The sequence below is a fragment of the Varroa destructor genome, unplaced genomic scaffold (assembly GCF_002443255.2).
Source record: "Varroa destructor unplaced genomic scaffold, Vdes_3.0 BEIS01000005.1, whole genome shotgun sequence".
NCBI lineage: Eukaryota > Metazoa > Arthropoda > Arachnida > Mesostigmata > Varroidae > Varroa > Varroa destructor.
The window spans coordinates 37217829-37244991 of record NW_019211458.1 but is presented as its reverse complement, the minus strand read 5'-3'; the positions used below and the strand labels follow the sequence as shown (position 1 = coordinate 37244991).

The 27163-nt window shown below is 38.2% G+C and overlaps 1 protein-coding gene and 1 long non-coding RNA gene across 19 annotated transcripts in view; one reads left to right on the top strand and one right to left on the bottom strand.

Annotated features, from left to right (window-relative positions):
* The window catches only part of LOC111250947 (uncharacterized), a 128211-nt gene that overhangs the window by 66065 nt on the left and 34983 nt on the right, over positions 1-27163 (top strand). For 8 of the 17 annotated variants that reach the window (XM_022806969.2, XM_086991287.1, XM_086991295.1 and 5 more), the window contains 2 exons: positions 7691-7773; positions 23744-23786. In XM_022806969.2, coding sequence (XP_022662704.1) covers positions 7691-7773; positions 23744-23786 — 126 coding nt within the window. Of the gene's footprint in view, positions 1-3276; positions 3508-4514; positions 4748-7690; positions 7774-23743; positions 23787-27163 lie in introns of all 17 variants that reach the window. The other 9 variants (XM_086991289.1, XM_086991288.1, XM_086991296.1 and 6 more) reach the window with 3 other exon arrangements.
* Positions 5865-23481, bottom strand: LOC147755640 (uncharacterized). Of its 2 annotated transcripts, XR_015329256.1 has the most exons (4): positions 23381-23481; positions 20708-20811; positions 7358-7433; positions 5865-6678 (listed from the first exon to the last, which is right to left on the bottom strand). It is a non-coding gene; the product is annotated as an uncharacterized LOC147755640 (long non-coding RNA). The 2 variants fall into 2 exon arrangements; XR_015329255.1 differs by lacking the exons at positions 5865-6678; positions 7358-7433 and adding an exon at positions 14370-15098.

Sequence of the window (27163 nt, the reverse complement as noted above, 5' to 3'; positions counted from 1 at the left end):
TTATCATTACAAATGGGTCAGTGGCGTTTCTACTGTAAATGGGTCGTATCATGATGCTATCGCAGGATGCAAAATAACTCTTCGATAGATTGGCTAGCGCCGACTGTTGGGTAATCATGTGTAAGACAAGCGGATTCACTTGCGCTTTTTAGAGCTGATAAAAGGGGTGGAGTCACAATGCGAACGATGTCTATGTAAATCGACAGTACAACAATTCGCTGGTGTTACAATACTAAAGAGACCATAAAACAAGTGGGGTTTGAAGAACGTGCTCCCACTGGGTCCCCAGACTGGGCTAACATTTGACCGTGTAGCAATCAGAGTCCCGTTTTAGCTGTACAGTCAGTTGAATGTTATGAATACAGAGGACGAATCGACGATTTATTCATTGACTTTAGAAATGTAACGGCAAATTTAATTGTTTTGTCGTTTGACGAGTCCGCGTAAGACTGTAGCATAACGTACTTCTTCGCCTAACACGTTCATTTTTCTGCTGACATTTTCGATAAATATTACTGTCGTATCTATTTCGATGTTTCAGACAGCTACATCGACATTAGAAGGATACTTGTTGTTTGCTTGACGCATTGCTGACCCAACACATCGCCGAGAAGCCCAGTCTGACGATTGCATGTCTTGAACAATGTTTGAACGCATAAAAGTTTTGAGCCATTAGCCAATGTTTAAGGTGAACTCGCTACGGATATTTATAAAGGGACTTCCCTCTGATTCAACACTTGATTAGCGGAAAGAGGGCAAAAAAAAAAAAAAAAAAAGGGTAATCTGTATATACACATTCTGCTCTTTGGTAGTATCAAGATGAATCATCTTGCCTAGATGCGTGGCGCGACTACTTTTGGTTCCTCTGTTATGGAGGGAGCTAATTTCCATGCAGAATATTATACTATATAAATGTTGCCTTTACCCAGCACGGTCCGAAGCGCATCGTTAGGAACGGTTTCAGCAATTGTCTTTTCACACTCACTCATCACTCAGCTATAGCATATAAATATCGGTGACCCTTATTTGCATTCAGCGACCCGCGCATCCTCACAATCAAACCATGAGTCAAATGCACACTCGGTCGCGATTACACGCCCCTCAACAACAGTAAATAAAAACCACTGGAAGAATATGGAAAGCTATGGATATATACTGGTCCTTTGGATAATGCTAAGAACAGGGTGATAAAGCTAGGGCAAAAAATGTGGCTTGAGCTAGTACCTGGATTATATACGAGAATCAAATCACACATTAGACTAGGTAGGTAAACGTCGCATTCTCCATTTACCATATGTCTAGACGAAACAACCACTATCATTGTCAGCCTTTGATTAAATAGAAAAATTCTGAGCGAGCATTGAGGTGTTGTTCCATGTGTACACAACCATATTTTCTATTTGGTCCATTGTTTCTCCTATCGGCAACAGAAAACATAGCTATCACATCTTCATCTGTTTGCAATATTATTGCTACGATGATAGTGGTTTGATCATCATCACAACAGCTAGCGTATAGGTATCACAACGGCAAAAATTAAAATGGGCTGACAGATACCCAGTTCCCGTCGACCCCTATTGCCTATATATCGCCTGGTCTTTTGCTGCCTATTAGCAATGTCATTAACACCAGCATCATCACAAGTGCTATCAACGTCTCACCAGTAACAACATTAGGATCAAGAAGGTACGAGTGTCATCTCAGCGAACGACACAAAGTGAAGGGCTTTAGCAAAGCGGTGTTTACACGATTATTTTCTCCCGTGAAGCGACGACGGAGATAGTTACCATAACAGTCTTGAAAGGGGTACGCGTTTATAACGCGCCCCCCTAACACATCCAGAGGCATCAAAAAAGAGGGGAAGATAACAACTCCAACAGGGAGTGAGGCAACGACAATAATAGTAACTGCCTCTATAGAACTGTACAAGCAGAAACTATGGTCACAGCTACTTGACGGTGACAAAATAAAATTCGAAAAAAAAAAAAGCTAAGGGCTTCAGCTTTATTGTGAAGCCATTGCTCTAGTATCACATCATCCATTAGTGTTGACACTTCGACTTGATTAAGCTTCGTCTTTATCTTAATAGTGGTGCTTTATTACTATTATTATGGAAATGAAGATAATTATCACGGTCATGACCACCGCTTCTGTCAGCGTTCCTGTGTCTACTATGTATGCTGTTACTACAGCTGCGTTTAATGTTAATGATGCATATGCCTACCCGTCGGCGTCTGGTGAAAGAGGACCAGAGGCAGTACGAAACGACTCGTAGAGAAACTGGTCAGGGGTTGAGCATTACGGGGTCGTCGGCAGACAAATCTTCGCTTACGCCCAACGTAATCACTGACTCTTTAGTTTCTGAAACGAAATACGCCGCACGTGCCCAAAGCAATGTGATTACGGTTACAGTTGTATTCTTTTTTGCTGTCACACAAAGACACGTGGAACAGATTTACGTGTGCTATAACCAAGCGACGATGCTGTCGGCGTGCTGTGACAGGAAGGTTCCGCTGTGCACAGGACTCCCATTCGATTTCACTTATGAGTGAAACAATGAAAATGATGAAGTTTAGTGGTGATAATGAGCCCGCTCCGCGGATGGCGAATCCTCGATCTATGCAATGTCTCGAACGGTCACAATTAGTTAAATGATTTTATTTAAATAAGATTTGATTTTACTATTCATGGTTCCTATGAAAAGGTAAATCGTAGGAATATAAAAATCAGTTACAGTTATGAATGGGCTAGAAATATTTTACAGATTATAATGGGTGCGTCCTTAGTTAATGACGACGTTAGGCTGATGCCAAGTGAGTTGTAGAGCCAAAAGTTTTAAGGCACTTCAGATACTAGAGGGTCACCCAAAAAAAATGATAGAGTTCGATGTATACTATCGATGTTTTTAAATATTTCATAAAATAAGTGAATTTCAGCTTATGTTTTTCTGACTGACTCAAATCAGTTGTACTCCAGGCCTCTACAAATGTAGTCAAGTGAGCGATGGTTCTAACTAGCGTAACTGCTGCTGCAGCAGCATCCGGACAGTTTCTACATATTTACTAAAAATAACATTTGTTGTTGTCTTAAAAGACAGCCATTTATTTTTACTGTGGACTATTCGATTCTGTCATCAGCACGAAACGCTCTTCATTTCCTCTCGCCTAATTAAGTTAGATCGACACTAATGACAAACAGATCTGCAGGCCGACACAAGAGCTCAGTCACTGCGTTAAATAAAAGCAAGGTTTCAATGTCTCATTAAACTATTTCCAGAGGCAAGCGATATGACGAGAACAAACAAAACACTAAATATACGCAGTGGCGCCCGGACCCGTATTGATCAGCCCCATCGTTAGGAATCGAATTTGTGCATTCCTCGTCATCAGCAGACGACTTTTGCATCTCTCTCTACGGCTGAGCCTCATCCGCAACTGTCGACACGTCCACAATAATTGCTTACATGCCTTTGTTCAAGATGTAGCAATCGGAAATTAAATATTACAGGTACATATATATGTAAACATATTGAGATATTCTATGTGATGATGTTCCGGATTGTAAATTGGGGAAACTTCAGGCAACGAGCTCAGATATTGACAACAACAGCAACGACGACATGAAGCAACAGATACCGTACGAACCGTTTGGGAGATACTGATACTGTTCGCATCTTTTGTGCAGAGCACGACGCAGCTACGTTGTGTAGTACAATGTAGGAAACCCATTTCAGGCGTGCCAAGGAGATAATATTCAAGTGGCGCGGGAGTAATCATAAGATGGGACCGGTCGGGTAACCACAGCTACCGCTACTGAAGCAAAAATTGCCGACGACGCGTACCTTTTACGGACGCTATTTACTAACGTTATGATGACGCTGAAATTGTTTATGATGATGACGGCGTTCTGTTCAGTTCAGTTTCCGCCCGTGCCCCTATCGCTCTTCAACTGCTCGCAAGCATTATGAAAACGATTCAAGGTCGTAGTCTCTCATCAGTGGAACAACAGAAAACTTATACACAGATACACAATGATTTCATCACTATAATCATTGCCACAGCACGGAGTAGGACACAACGATGGTACATTGTATACTCTCCCATAACCGCCCTTTGTAATATCAATGTCTCATAATAACAATGTATGTTGTTGCTGTTTTTGTTGGACTACAAGCATCTATGTTACGTGCATCTAAACACCAACGATAGTGTTACACAGCGAGGAATAGTACTCGTACATTTTCTAGCTACAGTATGGAATAGTACTTACTAATCATAGGTAATGTATGTGATCATATATGTATATGATAATAGCGGAACGCTTTGTGTGTCACGTCATACGTAACCCTATGCAGTAGTAATATAACGGATGCGGCAGAGCAGTCGATACCGCGGTTTTCACCATAAGTATCGTTCCTATATATAAATTACGATCCGATAAACATGCGGATCAATAATCTATGATGTTACCTTAATGATGGAGCATTATTTTGACCTTTTTGTTTTTGTCGACAGATGTTTTTCTGCCGTAGGATTTTTCACTATTACATTGGATGTGATTTAAGTGTGTACGTATCGGGTGATAAATTGGCGATACAATTGGATTGCTATAGAATCGCCATTGGACTCGGGTTTACGAAGCTGCCCATAACCACTGCACAAGGGCCACATCAATTATTCTACTTTATCGCCTAACTACAGTATAATATGATGTGACGTGGAAAAGGACCGCCACATGATTTTTCGAGGTGACAGAATGCTTTATTTTCCAGTATTTCATTAAAACTTCAATATACATCAGATGGCAGCATGCAATGCGTTATCTGCAACTAACCAGTATTTCTGATTTCTGTTTGACTTAATATAAAAACAAGAAACCTGATGACGAATGATACTGCTTCACTCGAAATCCATTCTGGGCACTGGTCTTCCACTATTCTCGCTAGACCTCACTCCGTTGCTGGCATCCAATGTGTCATCGATTTTATCCTCAAACGGGTCTCTTTTCAAAAGCTATTTTGTATACTACAGCACTGAGGATGGCCGATCAAGCAACCAGCCCAAAAGTTGAACCGAATTCGTAATCAAACCACTGATCCCATTACAAGCGAGCTTCTTTTAGAGTCAAAACAGAGGATAAAAAATCTTTTGCTTTTCTGCTAGTTCTATGCTGGAATGAAGAGATTAGGTCTTATGGCATACCACAACGAAGGTAAACATTTTGCCTGCTTCCCAGTGAGTGACATTTGTCAGCCGTGCGATGCGACGTACGTTAGATCGATTTGTTCTTTTTGCTGGTCACGAGCTCTGCGGCAGATGAAGAAGGCTATTTGACCCAGGATAGCTGCGACCATAATAGAGGTATTCGCGGTTTTCATATTTTCAACGGCCCATTTGCTTGGCGCGGATCAGCCGATGGTAAACTACACAGGCGAGAGCATAGCACTGCAGGGCGTTTCTGATAGATCTCGGAAAGATGTTGCAAGAGAGTTTTATCCTTATTATTTTTTGGAATATTGGAAATGTTTTCCTGCGTAGTCGAGATTGGCATTGTTCTACAATTCATCTAATCTGGGGATGGGTCATTGAAATATTTGGACAGTGTTGAACCATTAAGTAATTATATTTATAGAAGCCTTGTTTAATCTTGACACAAAACGACACCGCAGTTTCGAACCGCCATTCATGTTGCACTGTCAAGAAATTAAGAGCGTTGATGGCGTTTATAGACAGTGCTCGACACCCGGCTAAAAGCTGCCATTTTTCGCACCTTATCAATATATAAAAGCTGTAACACAACAATTTCAAGCACTCGAGAACTCCTCTTCAGAATACTTTGTTATTTTGACTTTTATTATTTCTTAGATTAGATATTTATTAGAAATATTTTGATAACATTTCAAATCCATTTTGTAAATTTAGGCGTACCGCAAGGTCTTCCTAGCACAACGTTGCGTAAAGTTATTATCTTGCCTAAGTTACTTCAAAAAAAGGAATTCGGAAACGTAGCCACTTGATTTCATCTCTGCCTGCTGTCTCTCGTACAAATAGGTTTGCCTTAATCGGCTTTGCGGCGGGCGGTAAAGTGCCGCGAAGAGTTCCTACAATACTTGGATCTTTTTTTGGTTACAATTTGGGCTTCTTAAAACTAAGTTTTAAAAATTGTTTTGAACTAACAGAAAGCAACTGCCCACAATCGATGGAGATGATTCTGTTGACTAACAGCTAGCAGCTGGAAAAAGGAAAAGTTATAAATGGACTCCCACTGTTTTATAACATTACTACTGCTAGAAGTCCAAATACTAAACATAACATATATGGAATATATTGAAAATTCCGTACAAATATATTCTAATTGCTTTCATAAAAGTCTGTTCCATGTTACTGTTTTAAATAAGCTGTCAAAATCTAAACCTAATCTAAATCTCTGGTGCCGGTTTAACCTAGGACAAATTTGATTACGTGACACGTGCGTTAGTCTTGATCCTTTACAGATATATATATTTCCAGATTTTCCGTTAATCTATATTTTTGACTGCTTCAAAGCTCCCCAGGCAGGATATGCCTTACAGAATGTCATGTCATAATAGTAGTAGTGAAGGTAATAGGCGCCCAGGTTCCGGTAGTCCTTAACCAGTACCATGAATGATCTCGCGTTGTCATAGGGTGACATGATAAGCTGTGTGAGAAGGGAACGCGAATCAGACAAGCCACATTTTGTAAACGCTTGTATATATGTTATTTTCTAATTCTTACTGTAACAAAGAAAAAAAATTCAGCACCATGGCAGACTCGTCACATAAGTCCTGCGTAGCACCTCTAAAATAGCTGGTTGATAATGCTCTGTGGAGACAAATGCCATATCTACTTTCTGTCGTGTCATTGGAAAACAATTGAAAGTACATATGTGAAATTAACTGCGATATACAGGATCAATAGTTCAGAATTCCTACTTCGCTGAGTATATCTGTCAAATAAGTAAAGATTTTCTGTAACGATCATTATTTCAGTTCTCGTTTCTAAACGTTGAGTACAATGAAGTTTTTTGAGCAGACGACAGCAATATCAGTCTGTAATTATGTCCTGTACTTGCAATATTAAAGTCAGAGAATCTCTTATGCTTAAAGTACTATAGTAATAAGTAATGCTAAAAGTAGTATGTAAAAGTTTTTTTTACACATATTGTAGTCTCGAAGGTCTACACTCTTTAACACGCATCTGTTTTTTCATATACCAACTTAAGCTAATTACAACCAGAACTGTCTAAGCTACTGTTTTTTAAGGACAACTCATGTTGAAGTGCTACACGATATTAATTTATAGTGAGCTAATAGCAATAGTGGGAAATCATTCATTACAATTTGAGTTCAAGCGGACCAAGCAACCGGACTATTATTACATATTCTTGATGTCTGCGATGTCCACGGGTTCGTTCTGCGAACGGAAACAAAAAAAAAAAAGGATTTAAGATAAATAGGACTAGGAGAGGAGGTAATCATACACCAAGCTAGCTACCAGCCAGAACGAATTACGGTCGATTTTTCGATTCATCCTTGTGAAAGCTGTGTAGGACGTACACATAGCAAATAAGTTTTAAACAAAAATTATTTGCTGCTATTGCATAGGATTTTTATTTACTATTTTACTTGTTACTTAACTGTAATATATTGATTCGCTTTTTGATTTTACAGACGCTGAATTCAAGGGAGCGACGGAAGTCGTCGCAGGGATTGAAACTAACAAAAGACCTCATCGGAACACCGTTTAATTTCAAGTATGTACTTTGTTGTTGGCACAAAAACTCGATGTAACAAACCAAGAATTGAACATGTAAATGAATTATAATAAATCTTTTCTTCTGCAGTTCGTATGACAGCATTCGTAGAAATATTTTTTGACCATAAACGCCGGAAGAGCTGTAGAGATTCTCAACCACCTACTGAAATCCTCGAATACTAATCGTGAAGTTATTTGTATGGGGTGGCCCGGTACGATGATACGGAAATGAAATGTTCGTATTCACTGTTTTCGACTTCTTGAAGCTTTTTTTTTGCCGTTTAGAATAAGATATTGGTCATGCGCTTCGTTCTGACAAGATTTTCGAACCTCTTCGGCGTAACGTAATTTAGAGTAGAACGACATTGACGTTTGGTTAAATTGTGAGAAGTCGATTTCGATAAAATTTTGCTGATTCAACGTTAGTGAACTGTGGTCTCAATACGCTCTCAACTCAGCCAAACATCATAAGAAGTTGCGATAGTTTGTACTATGTGCCACAAAAACTCCTATAGGAGAATATTCAATAGTCTTAAATCGAAAAAATTTTGTAGTGGTCGTAGGTGAAGAAATGTCTGGTAGATGTTTGGCCCCAACTCGACCCTTAAATTTCGCATTATGCTCTTTATTTGTTGTAAATTGTTATAAATAACAATTTTCCAATTAAATCAACAATTAGTTTTCTAAACGATTTTACACTAAATAGCAAAAAAACCTATATAAAAGAACCAACCTACATCATAACAGAGGAAATTCAGCAAAGAGTGTGATTTAGTGTGTCCTTATAAGATCTAGATTCGTGAAAAGGGAGAAGTTACTAATTACGTTAGTGTTCCTTTTTTTTTTTTGAGTCATGTAATCTGAAGAGGTGCTTCTGGGAGGAACCTAATTTGCTCCCGAGACCTGATGGGCTGATACTATTGGAGAATGAGGTTACAGAATTTTAGCTATCTGTCAGTCCACCTTAAAGCAATGCAACTTCACCAGACTAACGTTAATGGATCATACATCGAAAATAATTACGTCCGTTTTTGACTAATTAAACAAACAAGACTTGCAAGTATGAAGATCAATGTTACCTCATATAATCTTTAAATATAATATAAAATATATAATCTTTAAAAGAATCCCTGTTCTCTCAATATTAATTATAAAAAAATAATTTTTATTTACTTCACTTTTTAAATGTTGACTTCTCTAGTTCTAAAATAATGCAAGTGATAGCTCTTTTAATTCGATTGCCCAATTTATGGGTTTCATGTATGACTAGCAAAAGCTAACGTCATATTCTTAGCGCAGCCCTTCGATTTTATCGAAATTAGGGGATTATGGGTTGTACCGAATTACGGCTTTCGCTGTATGGAGAACAATGAAATCCCTAATGAAGGGTAGATACATGTTACTGCTTTCCTGAGAGGAAACAGCAAAAGGAGAGCTGTCATGAAGGGAAGATTTACATTAGATAGTTTCTCAGCGATAAATAATTTGTAGAATCCTCAACAAAAAACAAACTTGTTCGTTTTTTTGATGCAACGAAAGTCATAGCCATATAAAATCTCATGGGCAATTAAAATGCGACTGCGTACACATCAAACTAAATACTAGCAGTCATTTTTTCTTTTTATTTAGAGTTACGACAATTCTACATTTACCTTGTTTCACTTGAGCTGAGATCCATACAAGTAAAAATACTTGCTTAGAATTATAGTTAAACGATACGTCTCGTTGTACAATAAAGGGAGTCATCAAATCGTTAGTGTTACTAGAACCGCGAAGAACCTTTTTCCAGTTCGTACATGATCGGTATCTATACGCTGAAAGAATATAATCATATAAAGGGCAAGCCTCGAACAACGAGGAATCCTCGAGGAGTTTTCGTTGTTCTTAAAATAAACTAAGGATTGAACCAATCATTTGATAATCGATTTGTCCCGGATATCTCGCATTCTCTGTACGGGACAAGACAACGCAATGCAGATATCGATAAGAGTCGTGAATTTGTTCACGTTGCTGAACCTTAATTGAATAATCATTATTTTTAAGTAATCGTTAGATTTACAGTAATGTACAAACATTCTCTAATGTTTGCACTCTCTCTAGAGTCGTTAATTCACGCCCAGCAGCAGCAGCAGAGCTCCTTCGATTAACACTTGTTCGATGTTTGTGCCATGCCGCTCAGCAGTAATTTATAAAAATGCTATCTACCTGGCTCATTTTGAATTAGATAGCTTCAAGATAATGCAGACGCTAGATAAGTGGGGGTTATATCAAGAGCAAACGATTAGTCATTTAATTGCCGAAAATGCGTCAGGTGAGCTCGATAGAAAACTTCAATGTGGAATGCTGAAGCTCTACTACGATCAGCAAAAACCTTGCTTTTATTTTCTCACCTTGTTAATAAATGTGTAGCAGTTGATAATGAGTTCCGTTTTTTTTTTTTTTTTTTTATAGTATAATAGCGTTATATTAGCATTATGATAGCAAGTATTGTATGAAAGGTTTATCGTATGTCACTTGTATTTAGTATTCTGTATAGGTGACCGTAATGGCCATACGGGGATTGAGTCAAACGAATGACGTAAGCTGGACTATTGTCATCGATAATACACTGTCTTCATCTTACTTGTCCTTGGTTATATCATTTTTTAACAATGTCCCAATATTATTTTCCGGCCAATGAAGGTCATCTTCATTAAGAATCATAATTGATTCATTATTCTTATGCCAAAAAAGATTCAACTTTGAAACTCAAATAAGATTCATGATTAAATTATTGATGCCATCAGGATCTGACTGTATCTGCTAAAGCCATCTGTAAAGTTTCTCCAATTTGGTGAAATTTAAAAAGTAAATAGATGTGAATATTTACTTGTTGTATGTAAACAATAAAAATTGTTACTCAGATATTGATCCAATATATACTCGTGGAACTTTGGTTGCTTATTTTATAGGTAGATAGGTTCTTACAAATAATTTATTCTCTCATATATATATAAGCAATGAATCAAAGCACATAAAGTGCTAGATAACTTTAGCGGTTAGGCCTATATCCTCGTCTTCGTTTTCTAATTACATTTCTTCTTCTATGCTGATCAGTATTTTTTCCGGGTCTGCATAGATGTGTTTAGAAAAAGAAACAAACAGGGATTTAAAAGGCTTTTTACCTTTTGTGCTATTACTATCCTCGTAGAAAGAGAACGTAAACCTTAGCTGCGAAATAGTGCTACATGGGATGCGGGCTGATGTACACGGCTAATACTTTCCTGTATCACGGTTCATTTTTAAGAATGAGCTTTTGACGAACTTTTAAACGCGTGGATTCTCTACATGTTAAGTAAGAATAAGAATTTGAAAAAATATGTACAAAAAACGTGAAACGAGTGACTAACTAAAGTTAAGTACATTATGGGGTAATCGCTGTAAGATAACGTACAATTCTCTGCAGTATTTTCTAGGCATTCACTAAACTATATTCACTTTCTATATTTACTTTCTATACTTATTTATTTAGTTTACATAATGATTTATTTCAGAAAGCCCACGACAGTTTGCGGCGTCTTTTTTTTTTTTTTTTTTGAATAGCTGACCTCCAACAAGAAACTTATCTTAAAAGTTTCTATGCCATCTTACCTAAATATACATTTATATACGAGGAAGAAATAAGCTCCGGTTGTTTATATGTATACTCAATTAATATGTACCTAAAACTTATCGAATACGAACATTTAGAGATGTCGAATGTCGGCTTGTCTCTTCTAAAATCAAGCTTTTTTTGAACATCGCCCAAATGCAAGTGTACAAAGCAGTACCTTCCCGCATAATGCAATCTACAATCTAATGAATACATTGAAATGTACGAAACGAATGTTCTGTCGAGTTGATGAAGACTAAGTTGATTTCCAATTGCCTATTCTGTTTTCAACGATTACCCATCTTTCCCGTTAGTGATGCATAGGTGACGTCACCGTTATGCAATTATATATGCACATTTTTACATATTGTCTTCATGTAAGATCTACTTCACACCCTGAGATTCTATGTCTTTCGTATTCTAGGGCTGATAGTTCCAGTATGCACTAAACAGAATGAAGAAGCAGCATTGGTACAGTGTCATCACTGAATGTAGACTCTACTCCAAATCCTGTGCACCAGAAAGGGGTTAAGATGTGAATTAGTTTCATGGCCACGTTTGGCTAATTAAGATACTACTCATAATTACGGGAAACAATAAGACGTAGAGCAAACTATTCGTTATAGTTCTAATCCAATGAGAACAACTTAGAACTTATTTAGAATATGGATTGTTCTTTGGCTCATTGCCAACAATACAGAATCATTGCTTATAAATAAGCTAGAACTGTTAGACATGTTGGGAAAAAAAATCAAAGGTTTAGCATTTTAAACTCACCACGTACTATGATTTGTAGGCGTTGTTCATATCGCGGTTTATTAGAGCCATTTGGCTATTGAATCATTTTGTCGGCGAAAACAAATTTTCTTCTGCGTTTGTTTGAATATTTTCTATGTGTTTTTGTCGGCTGTTTATTACGCATTTTGCATGAAGTAGTGTGAAACTATTCTTAATTGCTTGTTTTTGCTGTTATAGTTAATATCTTAAATAGGAGATTACATAATTTTGCTACAGCAAGATTGTATACGAAAGAACGTGTCGTGTTTTTTTCTAGTACCTAATAGCCAATATTCTACCGCTCACTGTTGGCTGAGCTAATTTATTGGTAGCCAGGTTGTAAGTATTTAAGCCACGTTCATATAAATTTTTCTCTACTATAAAATGTTGCTTGCAAGTGACGGCTCTAAGCAAATGTATAGTTCCTTGAAGTACCTTCGCGAGTCTCGCAATCCAGTGCAGTCCCATCTCTCCTGTGACTATGCCATCGTAACTTATTCAAACAAAGCCAGTGCCTACTAAATTGATAATGGAACAATCAGTGTCATCACAAAGCTTATTTACATTAATAAAGTATACGTTTCGTTATTAGCTTTCTTACATAACCATAAATATGAAAAACATTACGTACCAATCTTACCGTAGCACAGTAGGTTACGTGGAATTATATAAAGAATATATAGGGAATACTTCTTGGATGGTAATAACATAATAACTCCAATTATTGAATTCGAGGTTTCGAGGTGTTTCCTTAAAGACAGTATCTAAAGCATTTTTTTAACATTTTTCTGCAATAACCGATTGCAAGGTACAGCGCGACTTATAACTGGGAATTTTGACTCAATTCATCTCTGTACCAATACCTTTCAGCGACGAAATAAAAAATTAGGCAGATGCATAGACCAACGGCAATGAAAAAAGGTAAAGCACTTAGCTTTCCAGTTGTTCGCTGACGTACGTATTGAAAGTTGAAGGAGCAGGACTTTCTTAGGCTCAACAATTTCTCTAAGGAATAAGAAAAACTCTATTACAAGGAATTCTTCTTAATCGAAATGGCTTTTTCAAACGCACAAACATAAGCTCGGATATGGCTAGGATCGACCCTGCTTCATTACATTTCAGGAAATCAAAGAAACTACTGGGCTTTCAGAAACGTATTTGACACCAACAAACCTTGTCGATATAAAGGAAAACAGAAGAAAAAAGAAGTACCCGAATTAGAGGGCTGAAAAATTCGTTGTGTCAGTTTTCTGTCATTAGTTTGACTATGCGAAGCACAACAGACTCGCACGGCAATCGCATAAATCTTTTGCATGCAGACTTTTTTGACTTGACGTGGCTCGTTTTAGTTTATCGGCTGCTAGCTTAGATTCAATTTTACCTTTGCTTCTTATTGACCTGTGGTTGAAATTTAGTACGGCTCTTTCGTTAGGTGCGCACGTCTGCAACCTGATTCACAGACAGGACTGACACGCGTTTGTTTCTGTTAGAGGTCTATTACAGCGCATTTTTTCGCAACGGTACTACTGCGACATGAGCAAGTAGCGCCAGCGCTTCCGCCATTATTATCGCCACCATAGGTGTCATTTCCATCAGAGTACTATGACGTGTATGCAACACGTATGCATGCATGCCGTACCAGAGAATCGTAAGAGTGAGTTCAAAGTTGAGACCTCACTTAGTAGTGTGCGCCTTCACGACCACCATAGTCGATAGTAGTTAGTCAGCTAGTCGATTCGGCGATCTCATGGGAGATCAACAGGCAATTGTTAAAGCTAGAAAATACACCACCGATGTTGAGATGGACGACATACGCACGGTGACAATTGGCTACACAGAACGGCGTCACCGCCATGACTGCTGCCGCTGTCGCAACCTGCGCTATATGGATCCTTTATCTAATCGTATGGATACTACTGATCTGATCCACGTTGGGTGTATCTGTGTTTCTGCATGTGTGTGTGTGTGGTATGCTTAGTTCTGTTTTGATTATTAAGCTTGCTGCCGACACTGACGCCTATCCGTAGCTCCGCCGATACCCACAGGACGCCCCAATCTCAATACCACACACATACACAACTATCCGTCCAGATAGCCATAAAGTAGACACTGAAATCTCCAGATACAGATAGATATGTAATCTATAGCAAATCACACAAAAATACAAACTCAGTAGAGGGACGATGATGAGGAAATGAAGACGCTGATAGGCACGAATAGTCCGTGTGCTATACTCTATATATATAATAGTTAATTCTTAACCCCTTCGTTTATAGATCTATTGATAGATGTCTTCGGCCGAACCATATTAGCCGCTTTCAGTTCATGTAATCAACAGTTTACTTGATTTATTTACTCTACGTTTTCTATTATGTGTAAGAGCTGTAGGTGTATATATTGGTCGGTGTTGTCGTAGTAAATAAGTAACACAGAAGGCCTAGAAGTGATATTTCTATATCTGAAGTGTAGGCTCAGTAGATGAATTTTTCAATCGGCTTGTCTACATACAGACGTAAGCATGTAGCAGAGGAACAGGGCTCCTCTAAAGGCGAAATGGCCGTTGTGCTAATCGACGTAGCTATCGATGGAGACTGAACAGAATTTTGTTTAGCTGAGGCACGTAACTGCTTATATTGTCTCTGCTGTCTGTCTGCCTCTCGACGGCAAACGGACGCCAGACCAATCCTCAGTTCTCGTCTGGTACTCAACGCTAGAGGCTTGATGAAAAGAGAAGACAGGGTTGTTATAAGGAATCCGCGATTTGTTAGACCACAATGAGCGGGTGAGACCGTGTGTCAATGGGCCACCAAGTCGAACTGAAGTAGGAGTCTTTACTGGAAGCGTTTGGCATCCGTTAGCGTAATTCGGAACGGGGGCACGGGTAGACTTCTGTGCTGTGCCAGTTCTGTTAAATTCTGGTCAGGGCAATGAAAGAAAGTTAGATTGCTAGTAATTTGCTATAGTACTCCTTTATTTTACACATAACAGAACATAGAGCATGGCCAGGGTAAGACTCGAGCAGGAGGGACGCCCTTTTGTTGCAGAAGAGCATTACAGAGGCGTACACAGATACGCACACCAACATATCCAATCCAGGCCACGATATATTAAAATGGTAACCAATCAGCTATTAAACATTGTCGAAGTAGCAGCGTAAATAACGCCACAGCACTACAATATCTATCCAGCAAAGTAGACGCATGCCGCGATTGTCGACGTAGTCGCGACTGTAGTAACAGAAGCTGAATATAACTCTGAAATATGGCAGGCAATACTATCGCGGAAAGCAAGACAGTAAGTACTTCAGGTTTCTGCTCGGGCAATGTCGTTTTAAGCAGGAAAAGGGAACAATATGTAAGCACATGAAAAATTTGAGTGCTATCTTGTCTTCGAGTTGAACACATAAATAGCGTTTTATCTCATTACCGTCAAATTGTTCGCTTCTGAAAGGACACTCCGCTCATGAACCTCGCCGAACAAACCGCAAAAGCGGATCACTACGTTTAACAATCGGTATATTGTGTTGAAGTCTCAAGTAATACTGAAATTTTCCATGAAGTGAGCAGTTCGCGGGTGGAACAACGCATTTGCAACGCAGCCAGAGACGTAAATGGATTTTGCAAACACACATCGTCATTGACATTTGTGTGTAGACCCGTTTTGATCGGCAAACGTTGATGGCCGCCTATGTCGTTAATGTTATCGTGTCAGATCGACAACTAGCGGAACAACAACAACAACAACAACAACAGAAATGAATAGACCAAGCAGAGTTACTGATTAGCACACAGATACCACAATAGTATAGCTATAATCCTAGTTCGCTCCTAATCTTTGTGCTGTGTCTGTCAGCTGTTTTGATCGCAGAATCTTCAGATGAAGAATAACGTCTGAGTGTGACAAATTTGTAAATCGCGTTATCGGTATTGCTGATAGTTTGCAGCATTCTATCCAGAGTGTAGATGCAAATAGGATACAAATTCGGCCGCTAATGATTTTGAGTGGGTTGTTCGTATACATAACAATATACTCGGAATTTTCAAACATTATCATGTGCTGCTGCTGCTGCTGCGGCATCGTATCTACTATAATTGTTATATGAATGTTACGTTTGTTTTTGGCTCCTATACAGAATGCGAGTCTGCCTTCATTAAATGATTGTACGCTATTATGCTCCTGATGTGATAACTTAGTAGTAAGTAACGTATTTGTCTGCCAATCTTAAAAATACGTTGCGGCTCGCGGATATAGAGGATCTGTATCCATATCGAGGTAAGATCATTGAATGTAGGTTTGAGGCGACTGTACAGCATATAAGATCGTGTAAATATGTAGTATAGTGATGTGCATTGTGCGATAGTTGCAGATTGGCGCAGACGTAGAGGCAGAGCAAAGGTCTGCAGGATCCGGAAGTTAATGATGTCCGTCATCTGAGTAAGAGCGGAGACACTGCTCTTTTGTCTGTTGTTAAACGTTTGCTTCGGCATGCGGCTGAAATTACGAAACTGAGTATAGCTATATCGGTTATATAATTTAGACTTTGAACCTTTTGCGTAACATACTTGCACGTTTACCCAGGGCTGAGTACCCAAAAAACTATAGGAAAAAAACCACAAGGAAATCAGGTAATGAATTATATCTAATTTGAGGTGATTTTTGTCTAGCGATTACTTGACGTGAAACCATTTCTTTAGTTTTCGATCCTAGCTGACTCGCAGGTGCCTGTACTGAATGTGTATAGTACGTAAAGCTTTTCATGTGTCCTTTCGAAGATTGTCGTGCTCTTGTCTTCATTGTTTCTGTATCATCATCGACATCAAATGTCTTCGCTCTTATTCAGATAACGGATATTATTAACTTTCGGATCCCGCAGACGTTTGCTTTGCCTCCACGTTTTCGCCAAGCTGCAACTGTCTCACAATGCACAACGCCTTTTTCTTCAACAGATTGCCCCTATCAAGTAGTTTGTATCGCCTCCACTCAGTCATCTAACTTTCGTCATGTATATGTATAGTACACTTTCCACTCTTCTTCTGAACTACCATTATAGTTACATAGTTAGTCATAGCTATATGGTCGACAAAAAATTGAGACATCATCCATTTTATGTAGGTTACTCGTATATAATCGTTAGATTTCACCTGGTAAACGGAAGGTGCCGCCGTTGTATTTGGATCAAGCAGCCTTGACTTTGGAACAATACACCACTGGCCTTTGTGACCACGAATTCACTTGGCCAGCCGCTCACAAGGGTCCTGATTTACATGGCGTCGAAGGGTGTACAGTTTGAAATTTAGTCTCACAAGCATAAAGAGAAAGTAGATGAATCAGGTAGGACACGAAATAATAGTAAGGCATTGAAGCTTGAATAAATGCCATATTCACATCAAAGGATGTCATTGAAGATAATTTTGTCAAGCTTCGAAATGTTTGCGATCAGCCTAAAGACGACTTCTAACTTCAATCTTCTATGAGGTTATATATTTGATCGTTTGGCTCGAATACTAGGTGTTATTCTATTTTTCTAGAGGTGGTCGACTTGTGTGCATTTGTGATGATCGAATAGATTAAACAGACCTTTTTATATTTACTATAGCAACGGCTATAGGAAAAACCAGATGTTTCTCTATAAGAAAGACTAAATAAAAGCCAATCAAAACTAGCATGTTGTTACGATACACAACCTAAAGGTATCTAAAGAGGACAGCATCGATGACGAATCAAAGAAAGCAACCTTGTTTCTTCTGATGCATCATTCAATTAGTAGGTTGATCGACTGCGAGAATTCGGCCATTGAAAGTTGTATACGAAGTCCACTTGAATCCATTGGCCGGCTTATTATACCATTATACTCACTCATCAATCCAGTTTTCATAAATGCTATAAAGCCGTCCTTTCTTGATCTGAAATCGGCTCTTAGTACCAACAATCATTACCTGTTACATTTAAAATAGGACTGAAACTCCGGGTGATATATACGTACTCTGATCAGAGTACGTTCAAAACAGTCGGTTGATTTGCGTACATGCATTTGGTCTTAAAAGACAACATCCATTTTTTACAAGTTTTTTTTACCATATACATCATTAAGGGCATAAAGAATCATTTGCGACTATCGTGGAAGTAACACTATACAACTCACAAATTAATATGAGCTCTTTTACTGTTTCCACTTGTTTCCTAAGTTTCCCGCAAGCGAATGTTAACATTTGTATGTTTTTTTATCTTTTTTTTCTAAAAAAAGTCTGTGGCAATTCAAACGGCCATATTCAAGAGGGGTTGCGATAGTTTTATCATTTTATCTATGTATTTTTGTACTTCCCACTTAGTTTCATTAAGCAGTCCTTTTTTTTTTCGTAGGACACATCGACTTAGCCACTGAATTGCTAATATTTAAATCACACTCAGGAAATACAAAGTACAACACGAACATACCGTTCTCTCCGTCTCTATTATTCTGAACTTAACAAAAGGAACTCCGTTACGCATTTGCCGATTTGTTCAACGCCGCAAGCTAACACAAATGTAGCCATCTAGGCTTATCGAATGTTATTCGATGGTTGAAACAATATATAAAAATCAAATGATTGTTTTATAATCCGATAGCCAATAACGTATGATTCTTATGATAGCTATTAGCTAATATCATTGCCGCGTCGTTTGTGGCTAAATACCCGTTCACCTCGTTTATACGCGTTTCCGAAAATCTCCCCTTTCCTCCATTAACATAAAAAACGCAAGAGAATTAATTCAACTTGACCAATTTGAAAATAACTACCATTGTAAAAAACATACCGCAGCATTTGCCTTGACGGCGCGAACGATTACATCAGTCGGATCTCATGAACTTTTCATAAGGCACAGTTCACATAGCATCAAGAGATCTTCATTGACAGCATCTGATATCCTACCCTTCTACATTATTCGGGAAACTTCGACCTTAAGCGCTGCGTTTAGCTTTTAGTCGATTTTAAGGTTAATACGAGTAAGCACTAGATGAAAAATTGCTGGGAAAATCTGTAGAAGAATGTCTTGCACAAAGGGTCCCAATAAACCATCAGAAGTTCCCGCTTCTATTGGAGAACCAGCAGTGGAAATAACTTTTTATACAAGTGACGCAGGTTATTTGTTGAAGATCCATTGCCTCAGACGACTAGAGAAGGTATCAGTGGTAATCTACTCACTATAGAAAAAGGTTGTTAATGATAAATACGAAATAGAAAAATCTGAAACGTCATTTTGGTGATATTCAGCTAGAAAGCTCATCGAGAGCCGAACCGACGTGCGTTATAGTCTGCAACGCGATATGTACCTGCTGCTATTGGGCATCACAACAGGCCACAATATTTATACATAGAATTATCTAAATCACGTACAGTATCTCATTAAGGTCCAATAGTTTTTATCCGGGTGACTCGTCCCTATGTGCCAAAGCCCGAAGATGAAATTTGTTTTGCCTATTGTGTATTTTTATCCATTCCTTTTAGAGCTGCTATTTATCAGACGCATTTAACCAGTGTGTTTAACTTTTTACAGAACACAAAGCTGAAGTCGATTATCATAACTGCCTCATAACTAGTTTTTTTTATTCGTTAGATGGACTACTAGATTACTAGGTTAAAGGTTGACGAATTCGTTTTACTTGTTAATAGGTTCACCTTAAAGGCCCAGAAAGTCTGTCGACCTGATTTCAATCTCAAGCAATTTAATTATTATCGGAGTACTAATAGGCGCGAAATTTGAAATTTATTACAGCATCGCTCCCGGAAGCCTCACCATTTCCACGTAGGGCTTACGGTACAATTGAGTTTTATAATGTGCTCTAATTCCACACGTTTCTTTAATTCTCTGGCAAAAAAACCACTCGTTTTTGTAAGGAAGGCCTTTACATACAACAGCATCGAACCCATATGGTAACGCGAAAATCGGGATGGCTAAGTTAAAAAAAAACTTATCCGATCATAGTATATGCTTGATCATAGCTTCTTTGATGTATTCTGTCTCTAAACAACCGAACACTATGCCGCAGTTGGCATTTGCTAACTGCTTTTTACTATAGGTAATATTATAACGTCTGCTAAAGGTACGTTGCTAAACTCAGTATAAAGTTTCTCTAAAAGAGCAGCAATTTCACGTAACAGTTATTATTTTAATCCGTCCGTAATAGTTCAGCGTTCGTTTATGTCTATCTCACAGCTTGTAGTTAACCAGAATGGTTTTTGCCAACGATGTATAGGATTCATTACGTTACAGCGCCGCAAACGTCGGCATGAAACTATTGGTAAGACCGTGTTAGCAATGACATGATAAAATATATTTCAATCAGGTTTCCTGTTTAGATTAACGTTAGTAGAAATTGAAACTTCGATTACTACGAAATACGAACGTAATTCCAAGTGAAGTAGAGATACCTGCGAATGATTCCGATCCCGAAAGCAATATAAATATAGTGTTTACATTAGAGAAGGAATGCCAAAGCGGTAGCAAAATTACTGACCTTTTCTTATTATAATTAGTTACTTACCTTTTCAATGCTATAGTCGCTTCCATATTTTCTGTGACGAAATTGCTTCCCTTTGCGATCAGTGGTCAGCATTTTTAACGGGACCAGCTTTAGCTTTTGTAGAACTAACGCCAAAAATTTTACATATTAGTTATTTGATGAATCGTGTGTACAATCACTTTCGTTCCCAATAGTCTAGCTCATTTAAACGTAACAACTGGACAACGTAACAACAAACGGAACTGAACGTACGTACAAGTTCCGTCAGGTACTTTCTCGTATAGAGTGGCAGAATGAATAATCACCACGGAAATATCATACGAAGAAAGCTCCAATTTCTAAATTGACTCGCACTTTCAGCTGCTCTCTTACATTACGACCCAAATCATAAACTTTCAGTTGTCTTATCAGTACAGACATTCGACGTAACAATGGCAAGGATCAGATTTGAACAGCTTAGTGTACTGGACAACGGTTCCGTGTTATCAAAACGTATCCTCACCTGACGTAGTTTATTGATTCTAAAATAAATAGAAGGACCACAATCAAAACGACCTCGTTTACTAATCATGCCACTTATCACTACACGGTCTTTATCTGATAAAAATATTTACAAATCTGATCGGATTCGAAGTCCAGATCCGATTGCATGTTCTATTAACTCAGTATGTGTGTTTCTCTCTCAGGTATCATCTCTTAGTATCATAGACAACATGTTCCACTATTAAGCTTGACATTAGGAATGACTGTATGTACGCGGTCAGCCTGTGAAGCTTTGTATTAACTTCAAATTATAATATTTTCCTACTGTGCTATTCTTAATCCCGTTGACTATACGTAGCTTTCCGAATATTTCTATCGGAGATATCGCTAAAGTGCAATAGAGAAGGGCACAGGTCTGTGGTGACTATTTTTCCAGACAACTATACTTAGGCATTTAGCAATTAAACTGAGCATATTTATATAAACGAGTCATATTATATCAATCTAGATTTGTCCTGGATCAGGCTTGACCGCGTTTTATTTTGTATTAGCGGCCAGACGACGGCGCTACGCTTAACACGTAAAACTCAAATAATTTATTTACCGTACCCTAACTTAACTAGTGAGATACAAGCTAAATGATAATCCGTGAAGATAATACTTTTCACGAAGAATAGCTTCATACACATACATATATAACACTTAGCCAAGAATACTATCATACATAACAGATGGCCATTCAACCATATGCGGATCCTTTGCTCGAATTCTAACGGTGTTGTTAATTATTTGAAGCCCCTCCGTCTTTTGCTATTCTTACTGCCACGACCCCCATTGCGTTCGTCGCCCTGATGTACACAGCTATTAGTGGGCGAAATACCCCTATGTAATGACTGAGTCGTCATTTAATCCGGTCGATCAACACCGCCACCTGTCGTCAAATATAATGTTTTTTTAAGGCTAGTCATTATTATCCATAGCTTATGAAAAGGACATGAAAAGTCAACCAAAACGCCGTGTTTTTTTTTTAAATTCGCAATTTAAAAGGTTCGTGGTCAATTTCTATCACGGACTGTCTTTTTTTTTTGTTTTCTAGCTCTCTTATTATAATCGTCATTTTACGTGTTTTATGCCGTTTATCTTTCCTTCTCGAGCTAGCCGTAGCTACTAGCTATCTCACTAATAGCAGTTATCAAAATAATAGCATACAAACGACGAGCTAATCTTGTTTAAGCCTTTTCTTTGGAATTATCAAACCATAGCAGTCCCAATGTAAACATTTCTTTATAGTCTGTGATGCGTCTCATCGCATGAGCGCTTCCACAAGACAGCAACTGACAACAAGACCCCTAATTTATTATCGTGTACGCAAATAAGCGAACTTAGTAAATCAACTATATATATATTTGTTCATGCGAGAGCTGTACTTTATTGTAATGATGAAAGTAACAAAATTTCTCCTACACCGGCTCATGAAAGCATAGCTGGTTTTCGGTAGAGTTCACACGCTAATGCAGTCACCAACTGTAATGACAAGGATGTTGTGTTTGAAGATAAGTCTGCAAAACACCCCCAACGTTAAGCATGTCGGAAGCATACGGTTACATGGATAAAGTTAAACAAATGAGCATGTTTGTCTCGTTTCAACACGATTCCGCCATATTACCACTAGGTGACCTCTGCTCTGTGAATAGGGTAAAGATTGTCGCACTCGTTTGACTAAGTCAAGTAGGAAATTCACACGCTTAACTTTGTCGCGGGCCTTTCATTGACAGATATGCACAGGGTTATTACTTGAAAAAAATGTTTCATATAATCGGACATATCTGTCTATCTAGAGAGATTTGTGCATAAATGCTAGATACGTTTCTTTCGGACTGGCATAAATAAGGTTCTGAATGGTCAATACAAGTCTTGAGCATTAAGTGACATGACACTGACTGAGCCAATATGCTTGACGTTATCAGTAGTGAAACAATGTTTCAAGGGTTAATAGAGGCCATTGCAAACGAAATCGAGTGTTTCTCAGATTATCTCAATAGAGCACATATTAAACAGGCAGTAGTCCTAGCGACTTACTTTATGGCATATACCTAAGGAATGCTACATAAAATTGCACGTACAACGGTATTGCACGGGTACCCTTAATATTAACAGCCGGTTCTGCAAATTGAACTCTTAACACACACAGTAATCTGTTACTTACGCCACCTTTTGCAGTGTATGGATAGATGCCTGTCGCTGTGGGACCCATATCGGTACGATATTGCCTCCATCCTACAAAGCGCAGGGTTACGTTAAGCGCTACTGTAGCGCTACTGTAGCAACCGCAAAACAATGGGAAGTTCGTCTGCTAATAGTTCCGTGGACGATAATGAATAGAAATAGCAGTTGCCTTTTTCGGATAACTTGAAACGCTTCAGGGGATTAATTAACTTATGTGTAGGAAAAATTTAGTAGCTAGATATGTGTATGTTAATAGATATGTGGTTGCTTGTATTTAAAGCAGCATTAGACAATTGTTTATTACTCGTGATGATAATACTTACGATCTCCTTTACTTTGTACTTCCAGCCACGTCCAAGGAGTCTATCGAGATTCGCCGGAACAATTCATTGTAAGTAGAACAACCACTCGGCTCTTACAGATGCTTGATACACTAACCTAACGTAAAAAACGGTAATTATTTCCATTCAACGATAACGTTTGTTCTGATCTAACGGCAGTTATTTTGGCTGTTAATTCAAGCCGATATTACGAAAAATGACTAACGAGATATTCAAGTAAAAGCTAGGTATATTTATTTACCAATGGCGTCTTGGCAATTAAAAGATTATAAAGATTACTTCCATTCAGCCCAGGGAATATTCGACTGCTGGATGCGTCACTAATGTCAGTAGCCTTCGAAAATGAGCGAACATTAATGTTTTCTCTTTAATTGGACCATGATTATTTGGTAATTGGCCACGTTTACATCGTGACTATATATACCTGGTTCAACTTCGAATTTATCGCCGAAAGTCTCCCCGTGAAAATAGATTCCGGCAACTCTTTGTGGTTCATTAGTTTAGCTGAGAAGTAAGGAAAAGAAATATATACGTTTCAGCTGCCGAGGCTAAAAATGAAACAAAGGATCGAGCCTCTCTCTCAACTGGCGAGACCTATCCACAACTACGATTTTGACTTTATTCGTTTTTTAATAACGTCTACCGCAAATATCTTTCGTAAAGCAGATGGTCTTATAATTTGTAGTTTGGGCGCATTTGCTACACGGGAGTACTTAATTTGCGCCCGTGCTCACGGTTCATGTAAGATTGATGGACCCAAATAGAAAAAGATTGATTGATCGATGTAACCAAGCAAGTTTCATGAAAGCAAACGTGATAATTTGTAAATTTAGATTATTTCGATTTTGAATACCGCACTAAACAACCTAATCCTTCGATGTCTTCGTCAAGGTTTTGCGTCTCGTCAACAATACGACACCTAAAATCATCACAAGAGTGTAATAGCGATGATTAGAGCCATCATATATAACCTCGTGCAATGTAGTTTGACGCAAATTAGCTTCATTAGTAATTCAGCTCGAGAAGACTTACTTTCTTAAATGTTTTTACATTGTAATCAAAGGTATTATAGCCTTGCAGATTTATACTGTCAATAAAGCATCTTCAGGAACCTTTAAAGGGTCTTACACGAGTAACCGTCTCTCCACCAACAATGTCTTGGCTTTCGCTTCATTTTTTGGGAATAGGCCCTTGCAATAAAGGATGTAGTTAATATTAATGGGCTATTCTTCTAGCGTATGATGCACCGCATGGCTTACTGATTTCCCGATAGCTCTACTCAAGCAGCTAGAATCTAACAGATGCTTGCACATAAACTCTGTTTACGTGCATTTACGTATGAATCCAAAAAGAAGAAGAATTACTCTGTTATTTAGGTTCATTTCACGCTAAAAGGTTCCAACTGATGCGCATACCCAGCCTGCGCCACACTTAGCGTATTTGGTTACGCTCATCAAAGACGTTGTTGTTCAAAAGAAAGGCAATGTATCGCAAGTACCGATAGATGTCTAACGTTTCGATGCTCATTGCGAAAGTACTATCATCTTCTTGAAGAAATTTCAATGAATAAAAGTTTAATGTGTGAATCTATTTGAAATATGACGTCTCCGTGCCGACTATAGCATCAGCTGGCACCGCGAAGTTAGATATCTGCATAGTATCAATAGTTAGCGTTCTATAAATATATTTATGTCGTCGTACTGTGGGGAGTTTGACAATGGGCATTTGAGAACTTTCTTTAGACTCAGATAATTCTTTCCGTAAAATATTTAAAATCGCTAACGATGTCTATCCACTCTTCTGTTAGACAATGACACCCGTTCCTAATTTTAGTTTTCTTTGTGTCTGCCGATCCGTCAATATCTAAGGAAGAAAAAAAGCACGACGCTCTCGGTTTTCGGTCTCGGCTTCAAGCCGAACTTTCAGACCCAACCGTTGTTAGCATCAGTGAGCTCACTCAATTTGAACTAGACCAATTCAGTCTCGTAGTTATATTTGTGTTTGCCACTAGCAGCAATTGCTCAGTGAACACTTAGATTCTGTGTACTTATACTTTTTCCATCTATTCAGACGAATAGAAGCCGCAGTGATCATCTATGAGAGAGCTCACCTACAATTTGACAGATACATTAAAAGACGAAACGTTTATGTTGTCATCAAAGCAAACTGATTAAAAAATGCGGCCTTAAAAAAACATGCTTTGCCTCTAACGGTAGTATGGAGCCCCATTAATAATTACTTCGGTCATATCGGTGTGGCCTAGGCTTAACTGTGATCTTGGTAGCCTCTATGCTGGCAATGACTTCCTGGCCTTATCAGGAAGTATTGTCGAATTCTCGAAACGTTCTTACTCTGTCTATTGCAGCAGATTGTAGACATTCTATGATCTTATGTAAATGGATCTTTGAAAATAAGCAAACAAATTCAGCCCCGCATCACATGTATCTATTGCGTTATGTTTTCGGTATACATGAGGTGATCTATTATACGCAATTATTTCCTGCAGCCAATAAAATACTTGGTATTTATATCGATTATCGTAATGACTGGATTCAATTAAGTTACTATGTGTTCGGAGAGCCAAATATCTAAAGGCTCTAATTACAAAACTGAAAGTAACTATTTTATCCGTTTAGATATTTGTGCCTGTATATACGAACTTTATTTAATTCTTTCAAATAATTCTGTATTTAACTGTCCGTTAGGCAATGCGTTTTGTTATTTTAACGCATTCTATTTATCATAGCTTTCCGAAGCAAAAACGTGGTCGTAATCAGTCACTACCGCCCGCAAAGACGGCTATGACAGTGATCACTTGGCTAAATGTATCAGTCTTTCGCGTATTCGAGGACAAATTTCGTATTTTATTACCATCATTATTTCTTGTTTTCCTCGTTACTGTAAAAGAAAAATGATTGTGTTCGGAAAAACTGCACGTTTAGTCTATATATGTTTTATTTTGTTTTTTTTTTTCTTGTTAAAACAGTTCCTGACTCAAAATGTCTCTCACTGAAGCCTTCCAAACAGGTCCAGTTTGGGCGGCATCTATTTGTTTTGTAATGCTTAGTACGAAAAAAGTCTGGTTAGTTGAAATCGAGCAATGCCCTAATCGAAGCGTATCTTGGTAAGTAGCTACATCTATATCAAAAAGACTGGCCAACGTAATCGTAAAGAACGGTTTGTTAAGTTATGTTGGCTCAACTTGATTTCCGAATCACAGAAAAAAAGCACGCGGACCTGGCTTACCTAATAGTCTAGTCATTTCATATGAATAGTCGGTTGCAAAAAATTGAGAGTTAAGTTCATGTAGTCAGCCATTTCAAGACGTAGATTTTTTTGTACTTTTAAAATTTTACAAAGCGCATTTAGCTCTTACGAACGATGATTAATGCCTATTGACATCGAATATCACCCACAATCGTGGGCA